This window comes from Acanthisitta chloris, unplaced genomic scaffold (genome assembly GCF_000695815.1).
Source record: "Acanthisitta chloris isolate BGI_N310 unplaced genomic scaffold, ASM69581v1 scaffold3020, whole genome shotgun sequence".
Lineage (NCBI taxonomy): Eukaryota > Metazoa > Chordata > Aves > Passeriformes > Acanthisittidae > Acanthisitta > Acanthisitta chloris.
The window spans coordinates 38,086-49,879 of record NW_008650896.1 but is presented as its reverse complement, the minus strand read 5'-3'; the positions used below and the strand labels follow the sequence as shown (position 1 = coordinate 49,879).

General features: G+C 43.4%; 1 protein-coding gene across 1 annotated transcript in view; it reads right to left on the bottom strand.

The window, feature by feature from the left end:
• Positions 1-402: 402 nt before the first annotated feature.
• Positions 403-11,794, bottom strand: part of CYYR1 (cysteine/tyrosine-rich 1) — a gene marked incomplete at its 5' end in the record, with an annotated part of 47,815 nt that continues 36,423 nt past the window's right edge. The window contains 2 exons of the mRNA XM_009070580.1: positions 403-536; positions 3,551-3,708. Of these exons, the coding sequence (XP_009068828.1) occupies positions 403-536; positions 3,551-3,708 (292 nt within the window). The remainder of the gene's footprint in view (positions 537-3,550; positions 3,709-11,794) is intronic.

Sequence of the window (11,794 nt, the reverse complement as noted above, 5' to 3'; positions counted from 1 at the left end):
GGGCACAGCAGTTACTTCAGGACAACAGTTGGTGTTTTCCTCCAGAATAAGCCCCAGAAGCTGCCTCTTGTGCTTTTGAAAGCTTGTTGAACCACTCGCATGTTCCTCCATGGGAAGAGCACCACTCCCACATGTTGCAGTGGAAACTAAGCACTACTCATCAAGCACTAAAACTTAGAGAAACTGTTTCTTTGGTCACAGGTTGTTTAATCATGAAATATGATGGTCCAGAGTGGACACTATTTTTCTTAATCCTAAGCCATGGCAATGTTTCCAGGTTATTTTGACACCCGGCCATATGTGTTGATGCACACCCCATCCTATTTGTCCCTGAGCCAAGAACATTGCCCAACAGCGCTGGCTGTTGCAACAGACAGTCAATATCCATGGGAAGCCATGTAGTTATTTCCCTGAATATCCAGGGTATGGAGGGGGTGGGGGATACTGTATCGAAGTCTGTGGGGTTGGAGTGTAAGGTGGAGGTAGATCAGCTGGGTACTCCATTTCGTATTCATAACTATATGGTGGTGGAGCCACTGAAATGAGAGAAAAAAGATGACATAGTTAAAAATCTTTTTCTCAGATGCAGCCCTCAAGTATTTTCTTGTTGCCACCGAGACTTCCATGCAACAGATGTGAAATCTCCTGGCAATGCACTTTTTTTTTTTGGCTGCCATTACACAGTCACTTCATGTCAATGCGAGTCTTTGCTTATTGCCCTTTCCTTCACTTCTTAGCCACGTGCCCACTGACATATTGTGCTGGTAAGTGAGTGGCTGTATGGCAGATCATACCAAGGGAATGTTCCTCTTTCAGGGGAGGAAGGCTGGGTGTCTTTCATATCCATCCCTTTCCATCTCCTTCATCAGCAATATATATTTATGCAGTCTCAAAATGATACTGGGCATTTAGGGCTTTTGATCTCCACAGACCTCTCCAACACCCTATCAATCCTCAGGAGATCTGTGACATGCACACCATGGCAAACACAGCATCATTACACCTTCCAGGGCAAACACTGGACATCCCACCATGGCTTGCCCTGAGGAAGAACAAAGGTCTCACCTTGTTCACCCCAATGGAGACATCTGAGGAGAGCTCAGCGTTTGTAAACTGGGTCAGGCATTTAGGAGACAACAAAGACATTCACAAGCAGCGGAAAACATTTTATTAGCTAATTCTGTTAGCCTTAGAAAAGAAGGATTCATTCCATGACTAAGAAAGACAGTACATGCTGCAGAATGACAGCATGGTAGGAACTGAAGGCTCCATATCAACACCACTTTAGAGTAGTCTCTACAAATGCTAAGGTCCAGAGTCTGCTCATGTCACCATTTATATCACCACAGATGCTTTCCTGTCCCTTCCCTCGATGTCTCAGGCAGACTGGCAGTGAAATAGCACTTGCATAGAAAGGAAACAGAAACCTAGGATGTTTGTGATGGGGGAAGAGACTCAAATACCAGTGTGCCATGAAAAACATGCCCTGCTCTCTGAAAACCAGGCTGCTGCTGTGTCTGAGGCCAAAGGAAGAGCATCCCCACACTTGCCACTCCTGTCCAAAACAGGTAATGGCAGGGGGAGGGCTGGTCACAAGCCCTGCATCCAAAGCCAGGTCAGTCATTACTCCAGAAGGGTTCATGGCAGCAGGGAACACAGAAAAAATTTGACAGCTTCCCCATCCTCCAAAACCTGCTGTTGCTGCTGAGAGGAAGAACTGCTTGAACTAATGTTTGTACCAGGAATTGGGAGTGTGCAGAGTCAAACTGCCTGGAGGTGGAGAGATAAGGGTGAGTCATTGCAGGAGCAGACTTGGGGAGGAAAAGGCTACAGCCCTAGAGTTTTCATTTGGCTCTTGTTTTTACAGCTTGCAGCAACTATTAGTTTCTGAAGAAGCTCTTAAGCAAATCATGGTTGAGAATATTGCCATTTTCTTTGATTACTCATCTCTCTATATCCAAAACAATGTTGCAATGATAAGGATGACTACAGACCCTTTTAGTTTAACTGGAAGTAAGAGTAAGAGGGAGAAAACAGACACTGAGGCTGGAAAGTGTGATAAAGCAACACATAATAAATATCACATAGCTTGCCTAGAAGTATACACAATGCACCTAGGGTTTGCTGCAACCTTTGCAACAGGAAGGAATATAAAGGCAGGGGATCTCTAAGAACAGGATGAAGAGACTTCATGCATGAAACATCATTGCATTTTACTACAGTGAACTCTCAAAGTTACCCCAAGGGAATCATTATTGGATTTGTAATTAACAATGTAAGTGAATTGCATAAACACCATTATGCTGCTTTCAGGGTCAGCTTTGCTCTTTAACAATACAGTTGCAATTCAACAGCACTCCTGCACCCCAATCCTAGACTGGTATGAGTTGACAAGTGTGGTGCAGTGGGTGGCTCTGCACAGAGCAGGCTCAGATACAGCCTGATATACCAGCTCTCACTCACTGTGGAAACACCTGCACTGCGCTAGACGTACCAGGGATCCCTACTGTCCCCTGAGGTGACCCAGAGACTGTGACAGTTTATTAGTTCAGTGCCTGAACTAATAATCTGGCTTAGGCTATGTGCCTCCCCTGCTGCTGCCTGTACCTAAAAAAACATCACATCAAAACTATGTTAACCCACAGACAAGCCTGAATTGAGCATGTCCAACACTCAGCTAACTTTGACCAAGGCACAAAAGGCACCTCTGCACCATGTCCCTGCACATGGCAGGGGGCTTGGAACTAGATGATCTCTAAGGTCCATTCCAATCCAAGCCACTCTAAGGATTCTATGACCATGGTCCAAGTTCCTGTCAGTTCAGACCTGGTGCCAGGAAGATGCAGAGAGATGGCTTGGATCCAGTACTGCATCCCAGCTAGCAGTCCCTCCTGGGACACAGCAAAGAACACTCTGCAGAGATGCCTGTGTGCCTTTGTAGAAGTCATCTGGGATCCTGCAGCACCCAGCAGGGCTCATGACCTCTGGCCAAATACCAGCCAGCTCACGTTGCATTGTACCCCACATCACCACTTGAAGCCTTCGCACTATGATCCACAGACCTTATCACCCCCTCTCTGTTGTATGCTGGGCCCCCATTATATTGGACAGTGAAAGGGAGCTGCCTGCACGTGAACAAGAACAAAGACAAGAACCAGAACACAAAAGAAGAACAACTGATCCATTGCCAGCGAGCCTCTGGCACGGGGAGAAGGTCTGTCCTGCACAATGCAGCACTGCCGTGAGCAAGGTCTCAACATGCTCCTGCAGGCACTGGAAGCCATACAGCTGTGTGAGTGTGGCACCTGGCCAGATCTCATTAGACCACTCAGCAGCTGAAAAAATCAGCCCAGGCAGAGTGTTGCACTGATGAACGCTGCACACACTGAGCTGTCCTGCATTTCTCAGCAAGGAGCTGTGCCATTCCCCTCTGGACTGAGCATAGCCTCCTGCTGTAGTCCCCATTTACTGCGGAGCTGTAGCTATCCTAAGATAACACTCCCACCATGACCACAGGCACCCTTGCAGGGCTGTCACTTTGCTTCATTACCTGCGTTTGCGCTGATGGTGTTGATGTGTGTGGTTCGGATGACCCCTACTCGAGTCCCACGGTTGCTCTTCATGCACATGCAGATGCAGATGGCAATCCCAGCAATCACTCCCATTATAAATACTATACCAAAAACTATTCCAGCTATTGCTGTGCCTCTGCAAGGGGAATGGAAACATGCAGTCAGTCTCAGACAAAAAATGTTTACAATACAATATTCTTTTCTCAGAAGCAGCATCAAATTGAGGAAAAACAAGCATATTGATTAATGAAAATGCTGCAAATTTTGATCTATCAGAGCATGGGAATAAAAAAAAAGAAAGATCTTAGAGACCAAATGAGAAACTGTTTCAAAATCACCTTTGCAATTGTGCCAGATCACCCTGTTGATTTACCGTACATTAAATCCTCCCATTCTATGGTCATCTGAATTTAACAATTATAATCACTGCCAAGAATAATTCCTTCCATTTCCACTCATCACACAAGAATTTTTTTTTCCCCAAAGGCATTGGTATGATTTTCTTTTGAAAAGAAAGCATAAGTTATCTCCAGTAATATAGTCCAGAAGCATCCATGTGCATGCTGTGATTCCACACATTGTTTTCATTGTTGTCATTGTTTTATCTTAGGTCAAAAAGTCTTTCTGCTATGTTTCTGAGCCTGCAGATTAAGGAGAGCCTCCTCTGCTCAAGGATGAGCAGCACGAAGCAAAGTGAATGCTCACTCTTCCACACATCTGCTGCTGCAGCCAGCACAAGTATTTGAGGCTTAAATGATTTCTTTTAAAATGGTCCAGAGGAAAGAACTTAGTGCAGCCCCTGAAGTAATGAATCAGACTTTCCTTGAAATTATAATATATAGAAAGGAAAGAAAGCCTTATTGCACTGACACATTAGATGAAAACCTCACCAAAGGGCACCGAGGAGCTCCCAATAATACTGAGGACAACATCAGCCTTTCTGATGAACCCTACTTCACTCAGGTCTGCTGTCAGCCACAGGCAGGGAAGCATATGTTACATGAAAGATGGTATTTATAGCCTACCCTTTTATGAAAAAGGCCCAGTGACTTGCCAGAAATATTCTTACTCTGTTCTTCATCTTCCAGCGAAGACTCCAAATAGCAACATTGCTGGCAACCTTTTTACTGGATATTTTAATCAATCCAAACCGATAGTTTGTCAACATGAATAAGCCCCACTAGGAATTACTGCAATGTAGAGAATAAAACAGGCACTGCAATATTACAAATATTAAAAGGAGTCTAAACCACAGTTTAGCTTCCCCATGGAAACACAGAGCAGGCCTGATTTTCAAAATGCTGATAACTACTGGCTTCCAAAAACTCAGCAAGAGTCAGGATGGACTCAATATCTGAAAAATGAGACCTTCTATTTGGGAACCTAAATATGAATTTAAGAGCTTGTTTCTAGGCCCCAACTATTCAGGAACTTGGCCAGGATTTGCAGTACAATCACTGAATTTTACAGCATAAGTAAACACAGAGCATTTGCTATCTTAATGAAATACACTGCCATGGAGCACAATTGTTCTCTGCTGTTATGTAGCAATGAATGAAGAGTGTGCAGGGAGACCAAACCTGTTAAAATTTTGCAGAATATATAAAGACCTAGTTTACAAAAGCCTAACTCATGACAGCAAGCACCTGGCCATAAATCCAGAAGCTCAAAACACTGACATGATCAAGTGTTTTGGTATTAACCACAATGAGTAACTGAAACACCCCCACAATAGTTCATACCTAACAAAAAGGAAGTCTGATGCTCTTGGAAGATTTGACCAAGAGATCTCCAGTTTTCTCATCCTGCTCTCTCTGGGAACATTATCACTACCTTGAGAGAAACTGCCATAGGAGAAAATGGTTTGATTCAGGAGATACTTTAACACAAGAATCTTCTATTTCAGAAGGTTTTCTAATAATATCACAATCAAAAAATCCCAGTACCTTTATTATAGACAACAGTGAATTGCTGTTGCTTTTGCTGTATCCACTTAGTGGATGAATTGCTGTGAGCACTGCATCACAGAGTTGCAGGGAACTCTCACACTGAAATAATCCCTCTCCCAGATGGTTTCCCTGCAGCAGAATCAGCCACTGCTGACTGTTGGCCTCCAGTCCAGGACTGCACTTCTGCTTTGTTCATGGTCCACTGCTACCCAGCTCCTGCATCCCTGGGCACTCTGCCTGGCTGATCTGCTCAAATCCCAGAAACCACAACAGTTTCTTGCGTTTCTAACCAGCTGTACTCAAATTCCAACCAAAAAACTCACAGAAGTGGGTAACACATAGCACACATTACTGTCCCAGTGCTAAATTAATATTCCTGGATCAATAAAGCTAATTTTAAACACTGTTTTAAACAGTTTGTCTCAGCTGTCTGTGAAGGCAAAGGTGTAACATTTGCTCCAGAAGTGGTTAGCCAGATGCCATATGCCATCTGCCCTGAGAGATGGGTTGCACCCTTCATGGGCAAGACACAGCTGTAGAAAGCCCCTCTGCATCTCTCTGTATCTGAAATTCAAAAAAGGATGAAGTCCACTGTTGGAAAAGGCCTCTCAGTCTAAGCACAACTATACTGGAAAGCAAAACCCACTTCTGCTAGGCTAGCAAACCCAGGTCAATAAGGAAAATAGGGAATTCTAAAGCATTCTTTTGCTGGTCCTCACTGTAGCTCCTGCTGGTACAGCCATCAACCAGAAACAAAAATGGTCTCCAAAGAAAATATTCACCAGTTGAGCTTTGCAGACAAAACTGTTAAGTACAAGTCTTGCTCAGTTTTGAAATCAGGACAGAAAGTGGTTTAAATAGCTAGACCCACTGCTGCTTGTAAATTCAGGTTTTCACACTGCAGTGGTAAATTTAGACCACCTATGGGTGGTTACGCAAAGAGTCTGAGAGACAGAGCAAAAGATATAGGTCACTTTTTAAATCCAGTTACTGCCTGGCTGGGTACCAGGACAAAAGCACTCATGGGTCTCAGATCAGACCCAGTGCCATGCACATGAAACCGTTCCAGCAATCAAGTATTTGAGTTGAAAAGGACCTGTTTGAGAGGATGTAGGGAGATGTACTCTCCAAAATGCATATAACAGAATACATATAACCCTGTACCACTCTCTGATGGTGAGTCAAAACATAAACCCACCCTGATTCAGAGACCTGCAGCCCCTCACAATGGCTCTCAATGAAACTAGGAGCACTCTGCCTCCATATATTAGGCTGCACCTTCTCTGCACCAAATTCTAGCAGGACAATGGTTGTGCAGTAGCTGTGCTTGTTCTTTTTCTGGAAAGCCTATGGTATGGTTAGAATGTATGAAGAAAAATGAGTGTGCCTTTCTTGTGAAACAGCGAGGTTTCTATTTTCACTATTATGAAATTTTAAAAAATAAATATCCTATACATAAATGCCCCTTATTTTACATTAAAACCTGCTTGCTTTGTCCCTCTTTCTCTCACAGATATTTTATACCTGTGTACAAAACCACAGAGCCATACAGCAGATTTTTGTGCTATCATCACTGTAGAACCGTTCAACGGAAAGTGCCTAAGAGAAAAAGGACACTGTAAAGCAATAGAAGGCCTAGAAACCACACAACAGAGCCACAGAGCAACTAGGAAGTAGGAAAACAAAAAGGAAATCTTTGAAATTGAACAATTTGAAGGAAAACATTATGTAAAGTCCTTCACAGAACCAACACCAATGAAGAGGACTGTCACAGAAAAACAAGGTACAGAAAAGTAAAAATGGAGACAAGGAAGCTTTCTACTTGTTTTTAGCAACATGCCAGAGGAAAGAACATTTCTGGCCCAGCAAAACCCTGTGCATGGAACCAGGAATTTTGCTGAATGGCAGCCAGGCCTCAGCAGTGCTGGAGCCAGGCAGGGCTCTCATCGCTCTTGGAGCTGGTGTGGCTGAGGTGCCCAGGGTCAGAGAACTCCTCTGTTGGGGGAACCAGTAACTTGGGTGTTTTACTCAAGAGGCAGAGGCATCACCAGAGGTTGAGATGACCAGAGAAGAGGAGAGAGACTGAAGACCAGCTCTGTTCCTTCAGGTCTAAGTTTGTGGGAGTGCAGTTCATTTAGTGCCCCTTCTCCCTCTAGAAGGCTATTCCTTGCAAGTTAGGCAAGTAAAGTGGATGTCAGACTTGCTCAAGATAAATACTGTCTCCACAGCCATCCCCACTTTTGGGACAGTGGATCCTGCAGGCCTAAAAATCTTATGCCTCAATAGGTCAGTGCTTCCTGAAGGAAAAATGATTGCTGTATATGAATCCACTTTTAAATGCATTGCCCAGATTTGGGAATCAGGTACACATTGCCTTCACTGTTGTATGGCAGTGACTTTCTAGTCTGTTGGCCTCTGGCTCTCCTCCTTGGGTTCTGCCCTAACTTCACATGTGGTATGGCATGAAGCATAAAAAAGGGAGAAAAATCTTTCCCGGCCTTCTCCAACTAGTTGCCTCCTCAGCAATTTTCTGACCCAGACAGGTTGGTTTGCTTTTTAACTGTATCACTCAGTGGTTTTCTTCTCTGCAAACCTGCCCAGCCTCATCCTAAATTAATGAAAATTTTAGCATCCACAGCCTCTTGTTAATTACAACAGAATCATAGCATCACGTAATGGTTTGAGTTGGAAGGGACTTTAAAGATCAACTAGTTCCAACCCCCCTGCTGTGGGCAGGGATGCCATTTACTAGATCAAGCCCCATTCAGCCTGGCCTTGAACACCTCCAGGAACGGGGCATCCTACATCTTCTCTAAGCAACCTGTTCCAGTGCTTCATTATCTTCTGAGAAAAGAATTTATTTCTAACATTTAATCTAAACCTGCCTCTGTCAGTTTAAAACCACATGTATCTGAAGAACTGTCCCCTCTGGTCTATTCTGAATTGAATGCCCAACAATTTCACCTAAGTCTCCTAGCCCTTAGCTTGTCACTCACCAGCTACCCCTTCCTTCTGCAGCGCCCATGATTTTAGCATCACCCCTGGTGGCCAACTCTTCCTCATCCTGCAGGAGCCCTGTTCTGGCTGTTCTGACTACAGGGACCACTTCATGCCTTGATCACCCTGATAACCCCTCCTTGCACTTTTTCTCTACCTCTTCTGGTTTTTTTCTGACAGCTGCAGAGCTGCCCAGTAATGTTTGTTAACAGTAAAGTTTCTTCTCTATTTCCTTCTTAAATAATCCATGGTATTAGATCTGTTTTCTTCTTGACCAACAAGGAGTCAGAAACTGAGGTTTTATGGCACTGTTTACCATAGTACCAAGTCTCATTTCTGAGAGGTAATGTCAGACCAGAGCCCACCAGGTTGTGTGGAAGCTTGGACTTTTCCCTGGATGCATTATATAGTGTTTTTGGGCTCTGGATTTCCTGCCATGGTGCCTGGACTCATGCCCTCTACAGAGGACACTGGCTCAAGCTAACACAGGTGGGTTTGAGGCACTACTTGGTCAAAGCCCAGCTCACTCAATAAACACTCTATCAATTCAGAAACTATCATTGCAGGAGAAACAGTGCTCTGCACCAGAATGCATTTATATTGGCATAAGGGTATTTTCATCCTGCAACTGCTCACCTTAGCAATTTTACAGCAATTTGATCGAGGATGGCAAGAAGTTGTCAGAAGCACGTGAGTGCATGTGAGAAGTATTCCCACTCTATCTTTGCTATATTCATTACCATATTACTGCAAGAAAGATGTGCCATTCTCAGTCTTCTCTTTGCTCAGCTGATCTTTTCCATCTCATTATCTTTTCTCATTTTCAGTACTTTATTAGTTCTCCAATTAATTTATTTCCATATCACTGTATCTATGATTTGCTGGCACCGCATCTCTAGAATAATAATAATAATGCATGCAATACACTTTGGAATACTACTGCTAATATTAATAAATGCTCTTTAACTTTCCCCCTTTCAGGCATTCAAAAAGAAGCTGATAAGGGATTTTTAAAAACTCATTATCTGAGATAAAATAAAACAAAAAAAATCAATGATCTTTGATATTCTGATCCAGCTATTCACATTTGGGAAAAAAGTACTCTTTGGATTCTAATCAGAATTGATGTGATTTGGAGGGAGGCAGTGTTGGGCTATTTATTTAATTTGTTTGGCAAACCCCTGGTTACTCGGACCGACAACAGAACTGCAGAAGTGTTGCATGCTGTTTTCTCCTGCCTCTGCCAGAGCAGGCAGACCTGTTCTGGGGGTTTGCTCCTCCCCATGGTTGTCCCTTTATTTTCATAAGGACAAAGCCACATAGTGATCCTCTGAGAAACTGGTTTTGCTGTCGAGAGCATTTTGTATTTATGGCTGGGATACCTTGAGAACCTCATGGCAAAAGCCGGTGGAGGAGTGACTATATCAGCCCAGGTCTCCCAGAACTGAGTCAGCAGCCTTCTCACCACAGGGTTTTACAGCCCTGTAATGCAGACACCAGGGTATCATGGACTGAAAAGCCATCCAAGTGGGAACCAGTTAAGCAGCCAAGCTAGCTGCTGCCTCCTGTTTTAAATTAAATAAAATAATTACTTTATAGGGTGGCAACTCGAACAGACCACGCTTGCCTTTGAGGCTTTATATTGCAAGATGTATGTATACAAAATTTCAACTAGTACTTCTTTTAAATACACTTATTACTGCAGGGAGGAAGGAGATGATTGTCTGCTTCCATAAACAAATCCTGTCTGCCTATGTTAAAACTGGGTACAGACTGTACTTGGACAGTATTTCCCTTCATTTGCTCCCACTTGGTTGTATTGAAGGTGTGTTGTTAATGTTTAATTCCTTCCACATAGCTTCCTCTGTGCAATCCCCTCTCTACTGTGTTATATTCACAGGATTATTAACTCAAGCATCAAAATTCCCTGAGCAGCAGCTATACAATGAAAAGATAATGGGTAATCACCCTAATTCCTCCTCCCAGCTCCTTGTGGACAGGTCCCCACTCTGTAACTGCTCCATACTGTTAAACTACATAATCTTGCAAAGGGTTAAAAGACATACTGCCTTTCAGTACTGCCTGAGCAATAGGGCACCTTCTACAGCTTGTTAAAAGGCTGCTGAGCCACTGAAGCATAACTGTGGCACACTTGCAAAACCAGAGAGAAATATATAAGCTGCAAACTAAAAGGATACATAATTACAGCTTGTTCTGGTTTGGGCTATCATCAGGCAGACTTTTCAGACACTTTGCTTTTTGAAAAATGTGTAGAAATTTTATGCTTACTTCTTTCATGCCAAACTGTATGTTTTTCTCTGCAACACACTGCTGGAGGTGCTGCTTGGCCAGCAGTGCTGCAAAGTGCTTCAAATAAGCACTCCTGGAAAGGCCATGGTAGCTGCCACAGCACAGGGAGCATAGAGAAAACGAGCTCTTCCTCTAACTGGTTCCCAAACTGCTTCCCCAGCCTGACATCCTTCTGCACCCCTAAACAGAGGGGTTAGAGGGATGGATGCCATAGCTTCCACCCTGCTTATGACTCCAGAGCAGGGCTGACCCAGAAATAATTTTATGGACAGAGAAAATGATGCATGAAATACAGCTGGGAGGAGCATGTTGCAATATAGCAAGCACAATACTTAATATGCAGCGGTGTTCTTAACTCATCATGGCTAAGCAAATACATCATCAGACTGACACATGCACACATGCTTTGAAACACTGAGTCTACCTGTCTGGCAGTTCCAAAATTTTAGAACATTGCCAGAATGTGAAAAAAACCCCAACCCAACAGTGCATATTTGAATTAAAATAAGAGATTTTAAAAGAAGTCAGAAATACAGAAGTAATGGAAGGAAAGCTCTTTTTTTTGACCTTTTGTGTAAAAGAATTCTGATTAAGATATTGCAAGGTTTCCAGTTGCCACTTTTCACCCTTATGCTCTCCTGCTGCTTTTCTGTCCTTGTTTTGCAGCAGCTTTTTGCCTCACTTTTCCCTCTCAGACATCCTGTTCCCTGCAGTCATGACCCTCCCTCACTCTGTAATGCTTCACATGCTTCCCTGGGAAGGAAACAGAAGTCATAACGCAATTTCCACTTTCCAAAACATTCCTCAGTGTGCTAACAAATTCAAGGCCCAGCCTTACTTAAGTAGAAAAACATGGCACAACTGTACCTGATACAGCCCTTGCTTTAATTTAGGGATTTTACTTCTTCTGCTTGCGGTTTGCATTGCTGTCTGAGCCTGTCATATAAAACACTTTCTGAATCAACA